The sequence below is a fragment of the Mangifera indica genome, chromosome 19, assembly GCF_011075055.1.
Source record: "Mangifera indica cultivar Alphonso chromosome 19, CATAS_Mindica_2.1, whole genome shotgun sequence".
Classification (NCBI taxonomy): Eukaryota; Viridiplantae; Streptophyta; class Magnoliopsida; order Sapindales; family Anacardiaceae; genus Mangifera; species Mangifera indica.
This window is the reverse complement of record NC_058155.1, coordinates 3,764,816-3,791,403: the sequence shown is the minus strand read 5'-3', so window position 1 is coordinate 3,791,403 and position 26,588 is coordinate 3,764,816. Positions and strand designations below refer to the sequence as shown.

At 28.2% G+C, this 26,588-nt stretch overlaps 1 protein-coding gene across 1 annotated transcript in view; it reads right to left on the bottom strand.

Annotated features, from left to right (window-relative positions):
• LOC123203465 (disease resistance protein RPV1-like) overlaps window positions 1-9,287 on the bottom strand; it is a 68,304-nt gene extending 59,017 nt beyond the window's left edge. Inside the window, exon 1 of the mRNA XM_044619817.1 lies at window positions 8,687-9,287. Coding sequence (XP_044475752.1) covers window positions 8,687-9,168 — 482 coding nt within the window. The 5' untranslated portion in view covers window positions 9,169-9,287. The remainder of the gene's footprint in view (window positions 1-8,686) is intronic.
• Window positions 9,288-26,588: the final 17,301 nt, after the last annotated feature.

Sequence of the window (26,588 nt, the reverse complement as noted above, 5' to 3'; positions counted from 1 at the left end):
TTAATATAATATATAATATATTAATATTATATATTATAATTAATATTATAATATAATATAATATATATTATATTATAATATATAATATAATATTATATATATAATATAATATAATATATTATATTATATAATATTTTATATTAAATATATTATAATATATATTTTATATATTATATATATAATAGTAAAGTTTGGCGGAATCGCCAACCTTATTAACTTAATATATATTATAATATATATATATATATATATATATTAATTATAATATATATTATATTACATTAATTATAATATATTATAATTATATTATAATTATATTATATTATATATTATATTTATTATTTATTTATTTATTATATTATTATAATATTATTATAATATAATTATAATAATATTATTTATTATTATATATTATAATTATAATATTAATATAATACTAAAATTTTCAGATTAAGAATTCTCCAAAGTAAGGATTTAAAAAAAAAAGAGCAACCTAAAAATAAACTCAACCATATCCATTTTATACCATGAAAGAAATGACCATGGGAGAAGATCATTTAGTATGTTTTAATTGGAAAAAAAAATTAACATTTAAGGATTAAATATAAAAAAAAAAAGGTTAAAGTTGCTGGGTTTCGCCAACCTCTGGAGATATATACATATAAGGGTTGGCTATATGTATATATATTATTAAATTATATTATTATATTATTATTAATATTATCAAATAATATTATTATATTAATATTATATATAATATATTAATATTATAATTAATATTATAATATAATATATATTATATTATATTTTATATAATATAATATATTATATTTTATATAATATATTATATTATATTATATTTTATATAATATAATATATTATATTATATTTTATATAATATAATATATTATATTATATATATAATAGTAAAGGTTGGCAGAATCGCCAACCCTTGGCGCCGCCAAGGGTTGGCGATTCCGCCAACCTTATTAAATATTATATATATATATATATATATATATATATAAAATATGTATTATATTACATTAATTATAATATATTATAATATAATTATATTATAGATTAATATATAATATATTATATTTAATATTTATTTATTATATTATTATAATATAATTATAATAATATTATATAAAATATATAAAATTTATTATATTATATATAATATTATATATTTTATAATTATAATTATATATTATAATATATTACATATTATATATAATAAAATTTATATAATTATAAATATTATATTATAATATAATTTTATATTTTATAAAATATATGTAAAAGGAGTCTGGGTTGGCGATAAGGGAAATTGGCCTGTAGCATTAATGTAGGGTGGGCCCACCCTTTATAAAGCAAAACATGATTTATATATATATAATTATTTAATTATATATATATATAATTATATTATATATTAATATATGATATATTATATTATATTTTAATTAGAATATTATAGTTATATTATATAATTATATATTATAATATTATATATATATATATAATTATTTAAAATAATATATTAGAATATTATAATTATATATCATAAAATAATATATTATAATATTATAATAATATAATGATTGAATGTTATTTATTTTTAATTTAAAATTATTAAATTATGTGACATGATAACATATCATATAAATATTCAATTAAATATGCAAATTAAGTATACATAATTTTATTGTATTGTTATAGATTTTTTTGATGAGAAGTGTTGGATATTAAGACTTTGTCTAAGATATTGGAGAAGAATGGAGTTTCGTTACAGTACAATGTTGTATCAATTCATCAATACAAAACTTGAATACAAATCATAAAACTTGGAAATATTGACAGGAAATACACCAATAAACACTATTGAGATAGCATTAAACATTACCAAAGATTATAAATCCCGCATTACAATATCAAATAGTTGATTAAGTTCAAAGAGATTCGTCGCAAAGTAGAATGATTCAATTATTGTTGTAAAACCCAAACTCTTTAACAGATTTATGTAGCGATTGTTGGAAAATGGGAACCTTCAAGAAACACATGGGAACAACAAACCTTTTTAATTCACTATCACTGCCATTAATATACACCACAAAATAACCCTTTGGAGCTCTTGTAATACTTCTTCAAACTCATCAATTTTCTTTGGCATAGTCACTATACCAAAGGGACTAAAGAATTGAACTGAATAAAAATTGGATGTATAAATGGATATATATGAAGCTTGATAAATGTGCCATTGATTGAGAAGATAATATGTAGAGAAAGACAGGGAGGATTCAAAGTGGCAGAAGATGAACTTATTGGGGGGATTTACTTGCCACTTGGGAGGTTTAGTGGAAAGACGGTCAAAACCCTTGATTTTGTAAAACTAAATTTGTCAACCAAATGTTAGTGATTTGTCATACATTTTATCTATGAAGGGTATATGGGCAAGGTAGAAAGTGGCTTGGGCAGGGGTGCAAAGTGTGATTTTCAAATAATAAGAAGGGTCAAAGTAAAATGAAGTAAAATGAAGTTAAGTTTTTCCACCATGGGGCGTGGTAAAATACCCATAAGTTTTTGTGTGCTAGAAGTGCATATGTCTCTAGGCTCCTAATGCTTCCAAAGGCAAGTTGTTGGATATGGAGCTTTATGTGAAGCTACTTGTCAAAGAAAACAAAAACTAGCTCTCCCCTACCCTAATTATGTGAAGGAGAAAGAAAAGACATTGCAACTTCAAATGAGTTGAATCGTCTTTTTTAAGTTGAATCAATTATACTTAATATGTGAAACCCTAAATTCAGTAATTAGTTCTATAATCTGTACAACAAGTTAGTCAAGAGTTAATTTTGATATACCACCAATATAATTCAAACCTATAACTTTTTATGTTGTTGGATGCACGCACTCTTGGCCCTCAAGAGTTAAACCTATTTTATCTCTTCAAATTAATTTGTCAATAATTTTGATTAATTTTAGTACTTTTTTTTTAATGTGCTGTTTTATTGCTTACTTAAAAGAAAGAAGCCACCTTTCAAAAAAAAAAAAATGTAGAACGTAATCAATATACCACGCTATTATTTGTCATAATATATTTACTTACAAAGAATTTCACATGTGTTGTCATATGTTAATTAAATTTATAATTAAAAATCACTTTCCTCTTTTAGTATTTTTGAAGAAGTATTTTCTAAAACCCCCTCACATGTTTCGTGAAGACCAAAATAATACAATCATAACACCTATTTCGTGGAAATTGTCTATTAAAGTTAATTGGGGCACATATTTATTTGATATTTCACTTATGAATTAGGGTTTATTTTTGTATTTTTTTTGAGGTTGAATTGATGAGATTTTGAATGTTAGATTTTAATTGAGTTTAGGGATGAATTTTATGCTTAGATTTTGATTGTAAGATGAGAATTTTATTTAAAATTTGTGGGGGGTGAATAAGTAATGTTTTAAGGTTTTTTGGATGATTAAAAATTATATATATATATATATATTTGAAAGTGTGACTTAATAGGTTAGGGGGTATTTAATAAATTTAATTAAAGGGTAAAAAAGGTCTTTTGATACTGAATAAATCATTAATTTACAGATTTTAATGAAACAGTTAGGTTCTTAGAGTCATTCAATGCAAAATTAACCACAAACTGTCGATTTTATCTCTTGAAATCTAAAAAAAAATTATTTTTCTAACCATCTGTTAAATTTAATAAAAAATTATTAAATCTTTTTTATAAAATTATTAGAAAGAAAAAAGTTTTTTTAATTTAAATAAAACTTTGCACTAATTTTTTAAAAATAATTTTTATTATAATTTTATTTTAAAATAATAAAAATTATTAGTGCAAAAATAAATAGAGTGATAACGCCATATAATTGTATGTTTAAAAGGTGAATTATAATTTTTAAACATGTGAATAATGTTAATGAAATTTTTAAAAAGTATAAATATTAAAAATTTCAATATACTCTTTAGCAGTTTTAAAAATTATAACTATTTTTTTTTAAAACTGAATAAAATGCAGTAAACTAGACATGTAAACATCATATTACAAATAATATGAACTATAATTATGTTTTTAAAATATATTGGGTAAATATGATAATTTTCAAAACAAAATGGAAAAATATCTAGTAATTATTAAAAGGGAAATTATAAAAAAAAGGCAAAAGTAAGGGGGTTTAAGCGAGATTGCCCAAAAAATTTAGATTAAAACAAAAATGCCCAACTTTTGTGAAATATCGAAACTACACCTATATATAAACAAGACAAATTTTCATATTTTCCACTGTGAAACTTCCACTGTCACTGTGCAAATCCAAAGAAAAATCGCCCACTGTCCCACTGTCCACTATCGTCCCATTGTCGTCCAACTGTCAAGCCGATTTTCGACAATTTTTTTGCTTTCCGGTGATCGAAAATGGTCAAGAAGGTTAGTATATCTTTCGTAATCTTGTTTGAATCAAGTTATTATTCATATTATTGAGATTTTAGTGAGATTTTACGGTTTGAAACTTTAGGGTTTCGATTTTGAACAATGCTTAATATGTTTTGATTCTTGGCTGTTTTCGTTGAATTTGTTGAGGGGTTTTGTGTTATAGCCTATGTAGATTTGATTTATATTGAAATTTGAGGCCGAAATGACCGATTTTTGGCCAAAAAATGCATCCGAAGCATTCGACAGTCTAACAGTGGGAACAGTGTATCCCACTGTCATGACGAACACTCCCACTGTGACAATGGGTTAGGGGGGTTAAGTGGTTTTTTTAAAACAATAGGGATTTGGTCGTCATAGATTAGTCCACTATAGGCGTTTCTGAAATTTGGCATGTGACAATGGGCTACTGGTGAATAGCGTGGGTTGGGGTGAAAATTTACTTTTTTGAAACTGCAAGGGTGGTAATAGATTCAAAAATTACTGAGGGGGCAAGAGATAAATATTGGATCTGTTTGTAATAGAAATTTTCTCAGGGGGTAAATTGATATTTTTCACGTCTAGGGTTTCTCGACGTGTAGTTTTCGAATTTTATATCCGTTTTTGCTGTTTTAAGATTTTTCAATATGTAGTTTTCGAATTTGAGATTAAGTTTTTCGATTTTTGTGCCTTTCGGAGATAGTTTACGATGTAATGAGCTAATTTCACTCAATATTTCAGTTTTTTCATTTATAGGATATATCAACTCGTACTTTTGAATTTCAGTTTTATTTTTCCGAATTTTACCGTTTTATGATATATCGATTCGTATTTTCTAGATTTCTGAACGATTTTTTGATTAGTGATATTCTTATGTATTTTAATTGATAGAGTTCGAATTTCAATTCCGTTTTTTCAATTATTCACATTCTAGGGTATATCAACGTATAGAATTCGAATTTCATTTTCGTTTTTTCAAATTTCATCTTTTTAGAATATATCAACTCGTATTTTCCAGATTTTGGAACAATTTTTCGATTGTTGCCATTCTAGGGTATTTCAACATTTAGAATTCAAATTTCAATTTTGTTTTTTCTAATTTCACCGTTTTAGGATATATCGACTCGTATTTTTTAGATTTTTGAAGAATTTTTTGATTGTTGCTATTCTAGGGTATTTCAACGTTTAGAATTCGAGTTTCGGTCTTGTTTTTTTGAATTTCACTGTTTTAGGATATATCGACTCGTATTTTTCAAAATTTTGATTGTTAACATTCTGTGGTATTTCAACGTATAGAATTCGAATTTCATTTTCGTTTTTTTGAATTTCACCGTTTTAGGATATATCGACTCGTATTTTCTAGATTTTAGAACGATTTTTCGATTGTTGCCATTCTAGGGTATTTCAACGTTTAGAATTCGAATTTCAGTTTTGTTTTTTCAAAATTTACCGTTTTAGGATATATCAACTCGTATTTTTCAGAATTTCGACTGATTTTTTGATTGTTAACATTCTATGGTATTTTAACGTATAAAATTCGAATTTCATTTTCATTTTTTCAAATTTCACCGTTTTAGGATATATCGACTCGTATTATTCAGATTTTTGAATAATTTTTTGTTTGTTGAAATTCTAGGGTATTTCAACATATAAAATTTGAATTTCAGTTTTGTTTTTTTATTTTAACTGTTTTACGATCTTGAAATCTTATTTTTAAAATTTTGTGATCACCTTTTTTATTGTTTTGTATTTTTTTTCTTTTTATGATTTTTCCATGAAGACATTTGTTTACATATTTGCTATTTATGAATGACTAATGAATTTTGTAAATTTTGGTAGGATATTTATCGCAAAAGAAAACGTGTTGAAGGCAAGCTACAAATCCCCAATGAGTCCAAACACTTTCGGACAGATCTGATATGTCGTGCATAGCGCACAGTATTATCTAGGATTACGTCTATACTAACCCTAGATCACCTACGACTATTTGAGATGACATGTTTCAGGTATCTTCTTCGTTTACCCGAGACCAAATTCTTTGGGATATTGGGTCATTCATTTCTACTACGGTAGCTACATCGATTCTCTGCTAGAGACGAGTTTTGGTTTAGGATTAGTGGGGTTGATGTTCGTTTTAGCCCGTTTAAGTTTGCTTTGGTGACGAGTCTTTCGTTTAGCCAACACATTGATATCTCTTCATATATTCCTCACTTCTCCAGACAAAGGATTAGAGATACGTACTTTCGAGGTTGTCCGAAGGTGCAGTATCATGACCTAGAGCGTGTTTTCTTGTCGAGGTCATGGGGGGATGACAATATTGATGTTGTCAAGATGGCCTTATTGTAGGTTCTTTACATGGTTTTGTTGGGGAATGATCGACGAAAGAAGGTATCTTCAGAATATTTACAGTTGGTTAATCATCTGGACGGGTTTAATTCCTACCCCTAGGGTATCCCCGTGTGGCAGATGACATACGAGTCTATGTCACAGGCGAGTGACAGAGTGTGCTCCGATCGGATGCTTGAGATGCGTAGATACGACCTCTACGGATTTTCTTTTGCATTTCAGGTTAGTTTTAATTTATTGATTATATATATTAATTGGAAAAAATATGAATTGATTTATTTAAATCATAAATGATTATATTACAGTATTGGATATATGAGACTCTGGACACGTTATACGATTGGATTGACCTTGTTGATCTCTATGCGTCCCCACGGATGTTTAGGTGGCGTACACAAGACGTCCCTAGTTAGACTCATATAAGTTGTATTTTCATTGGTGATCCAGTATGTACTCGTTAATTAATAAGTCGATTAATTCATTATATGTTGCAATTATTTTGACTTATATATCTTCATCATTAGGAGGATGTCACATTCCCCCTTCGTCCATCACCGATCGAGGAGGGTTTACCATGGTATGTTGAGATTCGTGAGTACACTGGTTTACCCGATGTTGATTCCTCCTCATCTTCTTCGGTTCCTCTCGCGACCAGAGACAAGACTTCTCTAGCCTTAGGACCTTCAGATATACCCATCGAGACTTCTGAGACACATGAGGAGCCTATTCAGCCTCCTGTTATGGAGCAGCCTCTATGCTCCCCTGTAGTTCAAAGCCCACGAACGATAGACCATCTTGGAGTGGAGGACCGTACTACCCATCATACCACCGAGCAGTGTCCCTTATTCGTATCACCCAGTATTTCTACATTAGATGTTACATTAGTGCACTGACGTGCTACGATTTTACGTGAGATATCGAGTTTTCGTGACGATATCTCTTCCCAGATGACTCGATTACAGGACAATATGACTCGATTACAGGATCATATGGCTCGTTTGGAAGACATCGTCATGCGTACATATCTAGCCCCTATCGCTCAGGTTGTAAAACCACTTCTAATTTATTACTTATAAAAATATCTACAGTGTTATTATTCTGACAACTATTATTACATTCGTACAGGAGAGGGACGATGATATCCGATCAACATCTCTCATTGATACCGCAATACCATCCCATCAGCCACACGAGGTTCGTATGACATTTCAAATTTATATTTAATGTTAAATATCGTTATTATATTATAGTATTGTTATACATGAAATGTTACTTATTAAGTTATTATTACTATTATCTTAGGGTAGTCGCCAGAAGGAGGCACCGGTTAGCCCTTTTGTTGCATCACCTATCCAACCTTATCAATAAATTAATGAAAATGAAATAAAGACAAAGTCGGATTCCAAGAGCCCAATTTTGGTTTGGACTTTCCAAGGAAAGCTTATGCATATATTTAATAAAACTTATAGAAATACAACTTTTTTTGTGAAACTGATAATAATTTGGTTATCAATTAAAAACGCTCCTTCCAACTTCAGATAATTTAGTTTTGTTATTGTATAAACACTCGTTCTATAATAAATTGCCAATATGGCATGTTGATATATAAAATTGATTTTACGTACAACATAAAGTAACAAAAAGCTATTTCATTCGTGAAATCTAAGGATAATTTGATTAACAAATAAATTAAGATAAATAATGTGGGGGAAGTTTGATTTATATAAGTTAAGCTATTTTCAAACAACTGAAATGGAATTTTGTTAAAGGAACCAAAAAAGGTTCAATTGTATAGTTGGACTTATAGAAGTTGTATTTGAATTTTATTATCTTTCATAATTGAAAGAGATTTTCATACAGAAGAATTATCATAATAATAATAATATCAAAGCACAAAAAGCACCCACCTGATGGAATTTGAATCAAAGCCAGATAGATTGGCTGCTTCCGTCAAAGCATTCCTCCATCTCTGCAACATCTCTTTTTCCTCCATATATTTTACTTCATGCTGGCCAAATGCATCTCCATAAGTCCCTGATTGCTTCCTTACAACTGATGGATCTACATGATAGAACACTGGAATCACAATCTGACCGTACATTCTCTTGCAATTGAGGATCTCAACAAGTTCTTGGAGGCACCATGTAGAAGAAGCATAACCTTTCGAGAAAATGATGATTGAAATCTTTGATCCACTAATCGCATTCAAAAGAGATGGTGAAATCCCATCTCCTCTTACAAGTTGATCATCGATGAAAGTAACAATCTTTCTCCGACACAAAGCTGCATTGAGGTGGCTGGTAAAATTGTCTCGAGTGTCCTCACCTCTGAAACTGAGGAAAACATCATACTTCACTTGAGAAGAAGAAGAAGAAGAAGAAGAAGCCATCGCAGTTAATTGAAGCAACAAGACTATTTCTTCTCACAGAGTTACAAGTTTATTTGTATATTTTTTTCCTGGGTTCAATTTCTTTGCTTTTTCTCAGGAAATTAATAGAGTGACCCACACCCTTTCCCACCGGAAAGTCAAAGGGTTATATCTAAAAGACCAATTTAAATAACGAAATATTCTCGAAACTTCCCCCAACTCAATGGGGGTAAATTGACATATTTTAGTAGAGTGATTACAATTTTTTTTAAAGCACAATCTTAGATAGTATAAATAAAAATTTATCATGCAAAATATAACCTTGTTAATGAAACAATAATATTATAAGATGAACTATTGTTGTGTTTGTACTTTTTTATTTTTCAAAGTTATCATAATATCATATCATTTTAAATCAACAAAAGTTTAAAATAATATTTTAAATATTCAAATTATATAAAAAAAAATTATTTTTATTTCTTTTTAACCTCACCCTTTCTTTCTCTTTTCCTATAATAAAAATGTCTTTATTATATAATTATTTATTAGAAGTAAACATAATTTTTGAAAATATTGTAGGTTTTTTTGAAATTTTTATGGGTTGTTAAAAAGTTACGAAAAAGTTTGGATAAATTTTTGAAATATTTTATGCCCTCTTATAGTTTCAAAGATAATATTATACACCCAAAACTTAAATATAATGCAAAAACTTATGGGTATGAATATTATATTACAACTGTTGAGACCATATAATAGTTTTAAAATATATAGGGATTTGAAAAAAAAATTTTAGAGATTGATTTGTGAGTTTGTAAATCTTTTAAAGTATTAAATTATCATATTTAACATGTTTGAGTCTGATATAAAGAATTTTTTTAATTTTTTGTTTCAAAATTAATAGACGGTAAAATTACTATTTTGCCATTACATCATTAGTTTTTTTAATGGAATTTGATTTTAGATGAGAAAGTGTTATTATACCAACTAGGGGTGAAATTAAAAGTGTTTGGTAAGGAATGATATATTAAGTTATTCCCTACTTTAACTATTGAAAAATAATAAATTTCACTAGAAAATTGTTGAAAATAAGTGTCTATTATTTACTTTCAGTACGTGAGTTCACCACACGTCTTTTCAAATTTAAAAATTAGATATAAACTTCTCCTAATAATTTTTCTCTTTGCTTGTTTTCTATATTTATTTTGCAGGTAAGTTTACTTAGATAGTGTGATACACATTTATTATTAGACCTTGAAGGGATTTCAAGGCTAAAAGCTAAAAGGATTTTAGTTTCAAAATTCAAAGAGGGATTGAACAACTAAATAGGATGCTTGGAGTATTTCAATTTTGAGTATAAACAACTGTTAATATGAGATTTTTAAAAATTAGTTAAGTGAACAAAATGTTTTACTCTTGTGTTAATTGACTTTAGTATGTAATTGGCAAAAAGTTAATTGCTTAGTTGATTATATTTGCTAGATTTGTCATTCCTATATAGTCCTAGAGGTACATACAAGTTCCCATGCTAGCAAATTTTCCACAAGTCTAGATTGAATAACCGTGTAGAATCTTACTCTCTCTCTTATTTATTTATTTACTTAACTTATTTCATCAAACTTGTATGCACAAGCGATTGATGATTATTTACAATTTCAAAATTTTTAATTTAAAAGTAATTTGACGCGGCTTGCAAATAAGCCCTTATAAGGAGCTATTATTAATGCAAATAAACCAAGGCATAATGCATTATTCCATTAAATTGACAAAATAGAGAACGATAAGAATGAAGCATTAATTTATAGATTAACGATTATGTAATCAAGAGTCAAAACCACATTGTTAGTGTAAGATTGCAAAGCTCTAAATTGTAACAAGAAATATCATACAATAATTAAAATAGAATCCAACAATAATTGCTTGGCTTAATACTTCATCTAGCTTAATTTTTCTTGTATTCAATATTTTAATGGTAGTTCTAGTGTGACCAAACTCTTTAATAGTATAATCAAACAATAATTACATGTTAGAAAGATCTTTGATCCACAAAGAAATTATTTTAGTTAATCCACTTTTTTCTTTGCCAAACTTACATTCAAGAATTCATCAAGAGTTCCTTATCAAACTCACTATAATATTTTTGGCATATTTGTAGTAAATGCTTCAAAGTTTTCTACAAACTTTAGCTCATCTGATTCATTAGTATCTTCACTACCCTCATTATTAGTAAAAGAGCATTTAGTTCGAAAATTTTTTTATTACTAAAAATAAAAAATTACTACAAAAATTGGTTATCTGAAAGATTATTAAGTATAAATTAATTATTATGTTTAATAATTTTAATATGTATAAATAATTATTATATTTGATTGACAATAATAAATGAATAATAATATATTATTTTACTTAAATATCCTCAAAAGATTATTGAATATAATCATAATCTTGGATGGAGATGAAAAACTAACAGAGAAGGGGAAAAAAGTCATTTTTTAAATTAAAAAATTTGCAACTAGAGAAAAAATTATCAGTTTTTAAAATTTATGTAAGAAAAAAAGGATAAAATTTTTGTTCTTTTAAATTTTTGATAAATAACGATTTTATCCTTATATATAATAAAAAATTTTAATAAAGTTTGGATTATGAGTAGATGTTTAAGTTTTTTAAACCTCACATTATGAGTTTGAGAATGCACTAAACCTGGGTGATAACAAGTCTTTTGGCCGATTAAATATACCCTTGTGAGACTGATATAGGGTTGTTTTGACATCACAAAGTTATTAAAAATATTAAAATAATTTAGTATTTTTAATTGACAGTACAGTGGAGATACCATCCATATTTTAAGAAGCTGTAGTTGAGCTAGAATGTTTATGAACCACAGAGAGACAGAGTTGGCTATTTGACTGGATATTAGACATCGATTATTGCATCACATTCTTCCATTGTGAAGTCAAAGGGTATTTTTGTAATTTAGTACCTAATTATTTTATAGAGTTTTTATCGTTTAAGAGAAAAAAAAAGATAAAATTTTAAGAGATTAGAGTTCCATTAATTTTAACTATCTATAATTTAGTAAATGCGATTTTTAAAATTAATGAGGAAACTTGATAGAGCAACATATTTTGGGTGGAAATAAGTTCTTTGGCCATTTTTTTAATTGATCTCTATTGTAGTGGAAACCAGCTCATACTGGCCTGACCTAGATTACCTACCGTACATAGCACTAGGGCTGGAAACCAGCTTTGCCTTTTTTGCAGGCGCACTATATTATCGTTCTCCACCACGACAAATGAAGTCAGTGGTCAATCCGACATATGAAGCGCACTTTCTCGCTTTTATTATAAATATGACATTTGTTCACGTGGTGGGGTCCACTTTAAGCAATTATTTCCTGCAAAATCCATTCATGTCACAGTAAACAACAATTCATTTAAGGGGGCGTTTGGTTTGGGTAATGTTTGATTACTAAAATAGAAAGATTACCTTGAAGATAGATTACTTATAAGATTACTGGGTATAAATGATTACTATGTTTGATAAAATTTGATAGGTATAAATAATTATTGTGTTTGGTTAAAGGTAATAAAAGATTACTAGTAAATTATTTTACTTAAATGTCTTTAAATATAATTATTTTTAAATATTTTTTATATTATTTGTCATATTAATTAAAAATAAATGTATTTTTATCTCAAAAAATTAATAAATAATAATTTTTCTATAATAAACTCAAGATTACCCCAGTAATCTTTAAATACCTAAGGTGAAGGTGGTAATCAGATTACCACCTATATTACCTGCCATGTCAGCATTGGTAATAGAAGATTACTGTAATCTTTTATTACTGACAAACCAAACAAGGAAATAAAAGATAGATTACCAAGGTAATAATAAATTCTCCCAACCAAACGCACCCTAAGTTTCCACACACATTAATAAATTTTTATGAAATTTCCGATAAAAACAAGTTAATTGTCTATAATTTAATGTAAAAAAGTGGCATTTAAAATCATCAATTCATTATATTAAATTTTTAATAGAAGTGTTAAGACATAAAATTATGGCTATAAATGTATATAAATTTGATACTTTAAAAAAAGGTTAATTAAAATTCATTTTAACAATCTTGGGTTCGTCATTGAAATTGTTTTTTTTTTTTTAATAGCATCCGGAACTTTGAGAGGAAAAAAAAATTCAATTTTTTTAATAATACAACCAATTGAGGGGGAGAATCATTTTTCATTTCATTGAATCTTTATAAACAAGAAAATTTTATTTGAATTTTCTTCATAATTCTTCTAATAATCTCTTAAAATCACTCTTTATAATTGTTTCTTAAGAATGTATTGTTAAAAAAAAAAGGTAATAACAATACAACATACGTAGCCTAACCGAACCACTTAATACACTTAATCTTCTTTCATTATTTTATTGTTTTTATGAATTACACATAAACACTATATTTTGCATTCATATGACAAGTTATTGCATTACTATATTTTTCCCGCGTAAATTGTTGTAAATGCTTTAGACATATATATAAGTGATTTCATAATCCGATAAACTCACATTAACAGTGTTCTCGTTAACTCAATTAAGTAGTAATATGTACATAAAATAATAAATATAAACTTGTGTATAAAATAATAATATATCACAATATAATTAAGTGTTATTTTATTTTTAATTTAAAATTACTCAATAAAATGATGACATATTATTATTTGTATATAAATTTATATTTATTATTTATGTATTTAGTTTTATTTATCTCGGTATACATGTGAGACACGCACAATAACATTTAAGTTTCCACACGCATTAATATGTTTTTATGAAATTTTCGGATAAAAACAAGTTAATTGTCAATAATTTAATGTAAAAAAAATGGTATTTAAAATCATCAATTCAGTATATTAAATTTTTAATGGGAGTGTCAGACATAAAATCATGGCTATAAATTTGATACTTTATAAAGAGGTAGATTAAATATTATTAATTAAATGATGACATAAAACATTGATATTTAAGTTAATGTTTATATTATAATTATATTATTTTAATTAATAAACATATCATATATTTATTGGTGAAACAAGTTTTCTTAGTAAATAAGTAAATCAAGGTTAAATAAGAGAATAATAACAATAATGGTATAAGTCGATCATTTGTCATAAAAAATTATATATATAAATAATAATATATTATCATATGATTGAATAATTATAAATGATAAAATAATATTTAATTATAAGATGAGATATCAATATTTATATTTAAAATTATGAATATTATTTATACATATAATACTACTAAAAAAATAATATCAAATAACATTAATCTGTAATTTTTATATGAATAAAATGTTTTATTTAAGCATATGCAAAATATACTATAATTTATTATACATTTATGTGTCAGCATAGATCCCCTAAACGCCCTAATGTTTTTTTGAAATTCTAATGATGAGAGTTTTGAAATAATACCAGATCTTTCGTGGGAGTAAGTTTTTGGCTAATAAAAACAGTAGTCTTTATCGATGTAGATGATTGTCTCGACTCGAAACCGTGACCATATCCAACCAAGCTCTTTCTGGTAATAGTTGTTATATTATTTATTTGAGGGAGTGACATGTTAGTTACCAAACACTAAGCGGGAAGGGAAATTATCCCTACTTTCATGACCATGAGTTCCAACGGTGAACCTGACAACTCAGTCTCGAGTGGCCTTGTTAGGTTTAAATAATCAATTTAATAAGTCCACAATTGAATTGAGTTTCATCTGGGTCATGCTACAGTACCTCTTTGTGCATTAATAGAAATCAAGCTTATTATATTTTTAAAAGCTATAATTGAGTTAATTTTGTTAAATTATATAAATATATATATTTAAAAATAAATAATTTTAAAAAATTCAAATTATATTGATCGAATCATATATTATATTATATATAAAAAATTTAATTTATCACATTGTATATCATATCGTATAATATGTCTTTTAAAAAATTAAAATAATAAAATACTAATAATTGATACGTAATCATTTCGAAAAGTATTATAAACACTCATAACATTTTAAAAATTTTCATATACATTATTAATACATTATCATTTTCTTTAAAAAAATGTATCAATTTGTTTTAATAATATGTATTGTATCATATTGTAGGATATATATTGTATCATATGATATGTTTATTGTAGAACATTAAATTCAATACACTTTATGATACATATTATTTTTTATTTGTATCGTATTATAGAATATGACACGTATAGTGTATCGTAAAATGCTAATAACTATAATTCAAACTGTAACCCTAAATCGGATCAAACAATATTTTTTATTTTAGTTTAATTTGATTTAAATATAAAATGATTTAGTTTGGTTTAAAAATTTTTCAAACCGTTTTTTAAACTTTGTTTGAAAAAATTCTCAAACCTTATCAAACCAGATTATACACACCCTCTAATTTTCACCTTATAAGCCTCAAAAAAACTAAATTCTCTCCCTTAATCTAATTTCGTCCGTGAGTTCCATTGGGTTTTCTTGAATATAATTGTTTTACCCTTATATTGAAATTACAAAACAACATTAACACTTAATATAGATGTCAAATTATTATTATATCTTTATCAATTTAAAAAGTTGTTATTTAGACTTTTTAAAAGTACTGGAAGGTATATTAATATTTTAAAATTTTCAAAAATACCAAGATATTTTTTAAATTTCTAAAAATCCTTGTAAATTTTTATCAACATTCCTAATATATATAAAAATTATAATTTACTTTTAAACAGATGTTATTTTGAATAGGAAAAATAAAATGATAATCAGACTTTTTTGTCTTTTTATTTAACAAAACTTTTTTATCAACATTCCTAATACATATAAATACCAAGATATTTATAATATTAATATAATATATATATTATATTATAATATATATAATACTTAATAAGGGTTGGCGGAATCGCCAACTCTTTGCGCCGCCAAGGGTTGGTGATTCCGCCAACCCTTACTGTTATATATATAATATATAAAATATATATTATAATATATTTAATAATATATATAATACATTTTTTATATATTATATATATTATAATATATATTATATAATATATAAAATAATATAATATAAAATATTATTATTTTATTTTATATATTATATATTATAATATAATATATTAGATTATATATATAATAATATATATAATATATTATAATAATATTATAATATATAATATTAATATATTATATATAATATTATTTAATAATATTAATATAATAATATAATCTAACAATATATATACATATAAGGGTTGGTGCCGCCAACCCTTGTATGTATATATCTCCAGGGGTTGGCGTTACGCTAACCCCTGGAAACCCAGCAACTTTCACCTTTTTTTTTTTGTTAACATAAATTTTTTTTTTCAGTTTTAATCCTTAAATGCTAATTTTTTTTAATTAAATCCTACTAAATGATCTTCTTCTATGGTCATTTTTTCCATGATATAAAATAGATGTGATTGAGTTTTTTTTTGGGTTGCTCTTTTTTTTTTTAATCCTTACTTTGAAGAATTCTTAATCTGAAGAATTCAGTATTTTCTTTCCTGCTTTTGTTTTTGAAGATGAGGAAGAAGAGAGAGTGATTCCTTTATCACTTTGGAAGAAGAGAGAAAAAAGTTGTAAAGAAAAAGATAGAGAATTTATACATGAAAGATTGACGAAGAGTATTTTGGGAAAAGTGAGTACTGTTGTGGTATATTTGTGAAAATTTTAAGATAGATGGTAATTTTGTATATACGGAATAAAATAGTGCTAAAAATTTCAATTTCCCTATAAAAATTGAGAGGGTAGCTGGATGTTCACTAAATTCTATATTACAACTACATCTTGGTTGTAAATTTTTAGAAATTTTAGCTCTTTCCCATTCATATACCAATGAAGACGCACGAGCTTCTATTTCATTTTGGGTTATTTTTTTCCTCTAAATAATTACTTAAACAACATTTTTATACATGGTTGGTGGCTAAATGATCCAATCATCTTAATTTTGACTAAGATGCATAGATGATGAACATAATTAATGAGATGGACTAACCCCTATAAAGTTTTCCCTAGATTTTCATTTCCTTAGTGGGAATATTCACTTCTCCGTGCATGTAAGGAAAAGTTTTATTGTGAGAATATTTAGGCCAAATGACTATTTCCCACCCAAAGTTTAATGCAAACTCAACTTTTCATTCATTAATTATGAAAAATCTAAATAGCCACCTGTTTGTTAAATTTTACTGTTACTATTAGGATAAAATTATTATTTAATAAAAATATTTAAAAAATAATAAATTCATGATGTTTTTTTCCCCAAGTTTAAAAGCTAACAATGTCTCCCTAAACCTAAAGTTTGAAACATGACTATTTCCCCTCTAAGGTTTGCATTTTCTTCTTTGTCGCTTTTCCAGTGACCAAAGTCGACCAATCTCTTCCCTCCCATCTCTAGGATGAGGATGAATTGTCGGCCAACTGAAGCAAATTTGTGTGTTTGACAGATCTACGACACTTGACTGACAAATCATCGATCAATCTTCAATTGATCAAAAATTCACCCTTGTTTAGAAGATGTGAGGGAATAGGCTTTCAAGCTTCGATTGTCGGAGAAGCAACAAAAGAGAAAATGCAAACCCTAGAAGGGAAATAGCCAATTTTCAAACTTAGGGTTTGGGGGGGAATTGTTAGTTTTTAAACTTAGTAGGAGAAAACGTGATGAATTTATAATTTTTTAAATATTTTTATTAAATGACAATTTTACCTTTAATAGTTACAGTGAAATTTAACAAATGGGTGAGTATTTGGATTTTTTATAGTTAACAGGTGAGAAATTGGGTTTGCATCAAACCTTGGGTGGGAAATAGTTATTTGGCCAAATATTTATTATTTATTATTTATTATTATAATTGTATCATAAGAATGATATATATATTTTTTAATATAGAGATTTACTTAAGTCAAATATTTGGGATTGAATCAACCATATCAAATAAGTAAAATCTAATTATAGTTGTTGATATCACAATCAAATAAGATTTACTTGTATTACGTAAACTAATTTTTTTACACAGAGATTTTATATTTTTTATCATTCAAACTATCTCTCAAAAGCACAAAAATGATTATTGATAATTGTTCTAACATTTTAAAGTTATTAAGTTTTTTAAGTTGTATAAAAGTAATCATATATGATAAATAATATGAATAACATATTGTATCTATTTATTTTAAAATCATATTGAGCATGAATCTAACTTTAAAAATTCATAAAAAGGGAAAAAACAAAAAGAGAAGTTTACATAAAAGAATTAATTAGTGGAAGAAGAAAAAGTTGGGAGACAGGAAACGTCTGTGAATGGAGAAATGAGATGCAGTAATACATAAGCATGTTTCAGCATTTATCATGTGTATACGAGGAATTCAACGGATAGATTTCTAACTTTAGAATATATATATTAAATTTTAAATATATAAATGATTTAATATATATTATTAAATAATTAAATAATTTTAAATAAAGATAAAATAATATGTACCTATATAATGATATGTTATATGTATATATTTTTTGTATCTTCAAAAATAAGTATACATAATATTACTCTAAATTTAAAATGTATAATATAATATTTGACTTTGCTATTTCTATCATGTCACTATTTATTGTATTATTGTTTCTATTTCCTTTTTAGTAAGTCAGAAAGGAATGTTAAAATTTGAATTTTTTTAATGTAAAAAAAGTTAATAGGTCTTAGACTTGAGTGTTCATACATTTTGTCCTTATTGATCTTAGATTTTTTTGTTTATTTTACTTCATTTATTTGTATTAATAAATTTTCTTTTCCAATGAAGGTTATAAAAAAGGTATAATTTATTCTATTGATTTGAGAAAATATCTTTAAAATTAAGAAAACATTTTTGTGGTTATACTGTTACATAAACCCAATTATAAATTCTTTGAAAATTCTATATTGGAATAATCTTTGCAAGGCCTATTGGGTGTGATCAAATGATTGGGCCTCTAGGCTTGGTGTTGAACCACATGGGCAAGCCTTTCTGAAGTCTAACAATGGGCTGAATCCAAGGGCCCATTTCATTTTTCATTTTCACTTCTTATGAAAACCAATTTCGTTTAAACCATTAATATCAAAATACTTTGAATTAAGATGTATCTAGTATGCCGAGTAACATCACTATACTAGATTTGAAATAAGCTACGTATTATCATTGATTTTACAACTTCTATGTATGAGAAAAAACTAGTCAATCTATCTAGAGGTGGAAATTTGGGTTGGATCCCGATCTATACTACAAGGATTGAGCTCATATTCTTGATTTTAAATCTATATGTATTGATTTGCGTGGTGATAACAGTATCAAACATTATTACATAATGTTTTGTCACAGATTTTACATCATTTATAGTGAGATGAGCAATGTTGCGTGTTTATACTTTTAAGGCCAAAAGACTATTTCTCACCTAAGTTTTAGTTCAATTTCAAAAACATATTTACGGTAGATGAAAAACTCAAACATCTACACATGAACTAACTGCTATTAAAATTTTTAGTTAGAGACTAAGGTAAGATCGCCATTTTACTATTAAACCCTAAAACTTTAAAAATTAAATCATTTCCCCTCAGGTTTTAAAAACTAACACTTCACCCCTATTCTTAAAGTTTGAAAAGTTTGGATTTCATCTCTAGAGCTTGTGTCTCTTCTCTAGCCACCATCTTCATCTCTGACAATCGTCTAATCCACCTTAAACGATTGTCGTCAAAGTTTTCTCACCTCTTCGACCATAAATTGATAAATTTCTTCTAAAAATTCAGATGATTATCATCTAGATGATGACGCCTAGATGAATCATTGTCCAAACAAAAAGATTGGATTCACAGTAAAGAGCACAAAGAGTGAAGACATAACATGGCGCACAAATCTCGATTGGCGATTCAGAGATTTGGATTCAACGAAGTTGAATGAGAGAGCAAAGCTGAATCGATGATTGAGTGCGATTGCTCTTTGGCCACAGAGGAAATTCATCGTCAAAGAAATGGGTGGGAAGAGAAAGTTGGTTAGAGTGGAACTTCATCGTCAAAGAAGAAGAAAAGATAAACTTTAAGGGGAAAATGTAGTTTTTCAAAGTTTAATCATTGGGGGGGAATGATTTGTTTTTATAAAACCTAAAGGGTGAATGATATAAATTTTTTAAAGTTTTAGGGTTTAGGGGTAAAATGACGATTTGACCTTTGTCTCTAACTGAATATTTTAATAGTAGTTAGCCCATGGGTAGGTGTTTGTGTTTTTAATCTGTCATGGGTATGATTTTTAGATTGATCTAAAACTTATGTGAGAAATAGTCCTTTGACCTTCTTTTAAATATATAAAAAAAAAATAGATGATGTGTCATCATGTGATTAAATATTACTTTATTTTTAATTCAAAATATTTAATCATGTGATGACACATTATTTGTATACCTAATTGTATATTAAAAAATATGTACATATAATTTTATTAATAAAACTATGTGTACATGCTTTGAGTACATAAATTGGTATATACTCGATGTGTATCACTATGTGATTGATTGATTTTAAATTAAAAATAAAATAACATTCAATCAAAGGATAAAGTGTGTATTTATTTATGTACTCAAAATGGTTATGTATGATATTACTCTAATTTTATTGTAGTGAGATATTAGAAAAGAATGAGGATTTATTAAGTACAATACTATATCAATACATTAATATAACATTCGTATACTAAAACCATAAAACTTGTAACCTTGATATAAAATACACCAAACAACATTATTGAGATAGTATTAAACATTGTTAAAGATGGTAAATCTTATATTACAAATATCAAACAGTTAAGTATGTTAAGAGAGAAGTTTAGCAAAGCCTCCAAATGTAGATTAATCACAAGGTAGAATGATTCTATCATTGTTGAAAAACCCAAACTCCTGGACAAATATATGTAACCATTGTTGGAAAACAGTAATGTTACAGTCCACATTTACAATCCACAAACATTTCCTCAAATGCAAACATGTAAGAGAAAATATTCTCCTCATAATATTTAGTCTCTCTAGTGTAAATAAAGTGTGAGTAAGTTGCATAGTCACCTCACCGACTCTCCTAGTTTTGTTGAAAACTAGACTTAGTCCTCAAAGCGAATTAATTATCTTCAAATTAGTTTTGCTACAGACTTGGTCATGTAAGATTGTCGGGCTTGTGATATTTTAGTTTATCTTCTTTTGTACTATTGGCTTACATGTGTATATAAGGATGCAAGACTAGTGAATATAAACATGCTTTTCCATGCCAATTAATTTACTTACAACAGATATAACTACTACAGTTCCCTTTTCCACAATAGATTCAACTACTATATTCCAAAATAGCTCGTGGGTCCGACAGTGACCATAATATCGTGGTATCAGAGACATGCATGGTGAACGACCCATGAAATTTCGATTTTTACTAATTGGAGTAGTAGATAGTAAGCTTTAGCACATGACTAGAATAACTAATGAAACAAGTGGTGGAAATGTCTGTGGTCAAGGAAGAAGCTTCCATTAGTAAGCTTAGGCCTGGGTAAGGGTCTTCAGATGGAGAAACACCTCACAGAAACTTTGCTTCCAAATTCGTAAAACTAGACTTTTTGAAGTATGACAATTCAAAAGGCCCAATTAATTAGATTTGTTGTGTTGAACAATTTTTTGAATTTTAGAACACTCATTTGGAAGATGAAAACAAGTTGGTTGCTTATCATCTTGATGATGACGAGCAACTATGGTTTCAATGACAACGACAACTAAAGAGGGACTTATCGTGGGAAGTTATGAAGGAGGAATTTTCACAAAATTTTGGAACATCTTCATATCAAAATGCTTTTACAGACCTCTGCAAACTCAGACAAACCAGTATAGTGTGTGATTATTGGGTGCAATTTGATAAACTTTTATCACAATTGAAACATTAACTAATGATCAAGAGGTAGGATGCTTTAATAATGGACTTAGGAAAAAAATAAGACTTGATGTACAAATACAATGTCCTCGCAATCTTAGCGCAATAATCAAGTTACTTAAGATATTTGAAACCATACTCTCCAATCTTGAATTCAAAAGTTAGAACCATGACTAGGGACCCCCGAAAAGGACCCAACGAACTCATATAAGGTATCCCTCAATCTTAGAATTATACAAATGTACCAATAAGAGGAACCTTATCAACAACTAATGTCAATAATATTTGATGTTTTACACTAGCCAAAATACAAGAGTGTTACTGACAAGGCCTTTGTTTCCACAGCGATGAACCTTTCACGACAAGACACATTTGCAATTAGCTTTTTTTACATATAATTAAAGCAGGCACTTGAAGAAGGCATGAAAAATGAAAATGGAGGACTAGCAACCAATTTTGTTTCATATGAATTCGAGCAATCTGAAATCTCACTCCACGCTTCTATTGGGGTACCCATACCATAAATGATGTGCATCCAAGCTAAGATCATAGGAATGAATATTATAGTATTGATAGACTCGGAGTTTACCCATAGTTTCCGACATAAAATAATTACACATTCACTAAAACTTCCTGTCAAACCTAGACCGGTGTTATAAGTGATGGTTGCCAATAGAGAAAAATTACATAACAAAGGGGAATGTCATGGAGTAGCTCTCACTCTTCACAATAAAACAATTTCAATTGATTTCTTTTTATCCTTTAAAAGGTTGTGACATAATTCTTAGGGCCTAATGGCTCCAAACATTTTAACCAATTATTTGGGACATTTGGAATATGTTATTAAAATTCAAAACAAACCAAGGTATGGTGACATTACAGGAAATTGGATCTTTAGAAGTTCAACGAGTTAAAGAAAAATTCTTCACTAATACTTTGTGGCAAAATAGCGGAAACGGAACCCTCCTCGAAATTTCATCAGTAAATGCAAACATTGAAAATCAAATTGAGTCAGCGACATGGAATTAACTTCAACAAGAATTTCCTAAAGTGTTCAAGGATCTTAAAGGCTTGTTACCTAACGAAAGCAAGACCATCACATACCCTACAACTAGGAAGTGGCCTAGTTAGTGTTTGACCTTTTAGTTACCCATACTTCTAAATGAGTGACAAGTTTCAACAATGTTGGAACAAGGTCTCACTTGACAAAACCAAAGCCTCTTCTCATCCCCTATCCTTTGAGTAAAAAAGAATGATAGCTTGTGGCTTTTTGGTGTTAACTATCAATCTTTTAACAAAGTCACCATTAAGGACAAATTTCTAATTCCGGTTTTCAAAGAATTCTTGGCTGAATTACATGGTGCCAAATGGTTTATCAAGCTAGATTTATGTTCAGGATATCATTAAATTCATATGATAGAGGAAGACATTGCAAAAGAAGCTTTTCAAACACACCATGAACAGTTCGAATTCATGGGAATGCCTTTCGATCGTTCTAATACTCCTTCAACATTTCAAGTAATCATGAACTCAATTTTTTAGCAGTGCTTCAGAAAGTTTATTTTAGTATTTTTTGATGATATTTTAATCTATAGTAAAAAATGGAATGAACATCTAAGTCATGTAAGAATTGTTTTCTCGATGTTAAGAGAAACTAAGTTGATCATAAAAGAAAGAAAAATGCTAATTTGCTAGAGAACAGATTAATTATTTTAGACATGTAATCAGATCTCATGAAGTACCTAAGAAGAATGAGGCCATGGCAAGTTGGTTAAAAACCATGAATGTGAAAGAGCTAATGGGTTTTCTCAACCTAACTAGATATTACTGTTGTTTCATAGTGGACAATGACGTTATCGCTCGATTGTTGACTGAAATGCTTAAGAAAAATGCCTTTCAATGGAACTAAGCTTCATACACTTCTGTCCACAGGCTCAAAGAGGCTTTGACAAAGAGTCTAGTCCTCACTTTATTAGATTTTTCCATTCCATTCATTGTGGAATGTGATGCATCCAACATAGGCATTGGCACAATCTATATGCAAAATAAGCGAGCTATAACATACTTAAGTTCTAGTCTTAAAGGAAAAAACCTTTCCCTCTCCACTTATCAGAAAAAAATTGATGGTGTTGGTCCTTGTAGTGAAAAAATGGCGTCCTTACCTCCTTGAAAGATACTTTATTGAGAAAATTGACCATCATAGCCTTGAGTATTCGTAGGAAAGAAAAATAACCATTGAAACACAACAAAAATGGATTATTCAGCTTTTAGGGTATGACTTCAATATTATGTATAAATAAAAGATGACTACCATTGTTATTGATGCCTTATCCCAAAAAGAATAAGAAGCTAAAGTTTTGATCCCTCAGTTTACAGTTGTAACACCCATAGGTACATCCAAAGACATTTTAGTCTTTTCCCTGACATTTAATCGACTTAATAATGAATTTTTCAGCGGGGTGCACACTTATTTATGTTGGTATACATGGTCATGCATTGTCGACAAAGTTTGAAATTAAGATAAAATAAGAATCATAAAAATATTAGAGACTGTCTTAGTAGCTATAATGTCTCATACACACCCATTTACTTCAAATACATGCTCTTATATTGCGTTTTACAGTGAAAATAAAAAGGAGTATTTAACTTAATTTTCATTATTTTGTATGCCCTAGCTGCACACTAGAAAAAAGAGGAAAGAGAGAGGAGATTATTTGTTCGTTGAAGGAAACTGCCAATCACCAAAAATCCTATTGCCACGTGAAGATTAGTGCATTCTAAGGAGGACAAGTAAGTGTGGTGACTTCTTAATTGATTTTTTTGAAGAATTATGCTTTGTGATAATTGATTGATTGTGGTTGTGTTGTTGAGCTTGCTGTGATGATTATTAACTTAGCGATAATGAGATTTATTTGTTGAATATATGATTATTTGATTATGTATATGTGAATATAGTGATTGAATGGAAAAATGTTTAATTAACTTGAGTTTAAATGCCATGATATGTTATTATAAGTGAATATATATGTTTTTGGTTATGAAATGAACATTAGGATACATAGAGACTAGCTAAAGAACCCTTGTACGCCTTTGAATTGTCAAAAAGCAGTCGGAATGTTTAGAAACTCATAAGGGCAAAGTGCAAATCACAATACATGCCCGTGTATAAGCATAAAAAGGAACATAGGTGGTGTAAGGCAGTATCATGCACTCTAACACTGAGATGTATTAGTCATATAGTTTACTTTAGTTCATGTGTCCATGGTAAGGGATATGACCTCTTAGTTATTTTTTCATGTGGTTAGTGAGATGCATCATAAATATATCCATGGTAGGGGCTATCTGAAGATGGATTTCAAATAGTAGTTGTAACACCCCAGGTCTAATAACCCGGCCCACTGTTAAGATATTGTCCACTTTGGACACACAGTCCATCATGGGTTTGCTTTTGGGCTTTGCAACCCAAAACGCGTCTTAACAGTTAAGGAGCTCACAGGCTATTTAACCAATCCAATTCTCCCACCACTAACCAATGTGGGATCCAAAGACAGAGCACACACAGACCCAGCATCTCTCCCGTGCTTTGTCGATGTGGGATTCGCCTAGGGGTATCACATACACCCCCCCTTACGGGACTCAGCATCCTCGCTGAGGTTTGCCCCACCATCGATCAAGAGGACACGCGGAGCTGCTCTGATACCATTTGCAACACCCCAGGTCCAATAACCCGGCCCACTGTCAAGATATTGTCCACTTTGGACACACAGTCCATACCCAGCATCTCTCCCGTGCTTTGTCGATGTGGGATTCGCCTAGGGGTATCACAGTAGTCCTGTAGCTAGCATATGTGGTAAAAGAGAGATTATGACCAGATTTCTCATGTGACCATGGTATCATAATTAGCTAGTCCAATAGACTGCATGGGATGTGTGCAAGGCACGATAGTGAGTAGACATACAAGGTGTCATTTGCTTTCACCATGCCATCAAATTTGTCGAGATTAGCTTAAGTCTTAGCAACCTTTGTTGATAAGGCTCAGTTTCAAGGAGTACCTCGCAAAAACTTATTGCTTGTTTTTATGGTCCGTTAAAAGTAATCCAAAAAATAAGCAAAGTGGCATACAAACTATATTTGTGTCAAACTAGTCTTATACACCCTATCTTCCACATGTCCTTACTTAAGAAACATGTGGACACCAATGAAAATGCCACCCTAACTCTTCTGGAGTATGAAAATAATTTCTTTGGTGTTTTTAAGCAACCAAAGAACATTTTGGTTGCTCATGGTAAAGGATGGAGGTAAGAAGTGTTTGTCAAATGGCAAGGCTATGATGAATCGAAAACTTCATGGGTTAGTCGAAGAAACTTCTACCTAGATTACCCCAATTTCCTATTTCTTTGAGGA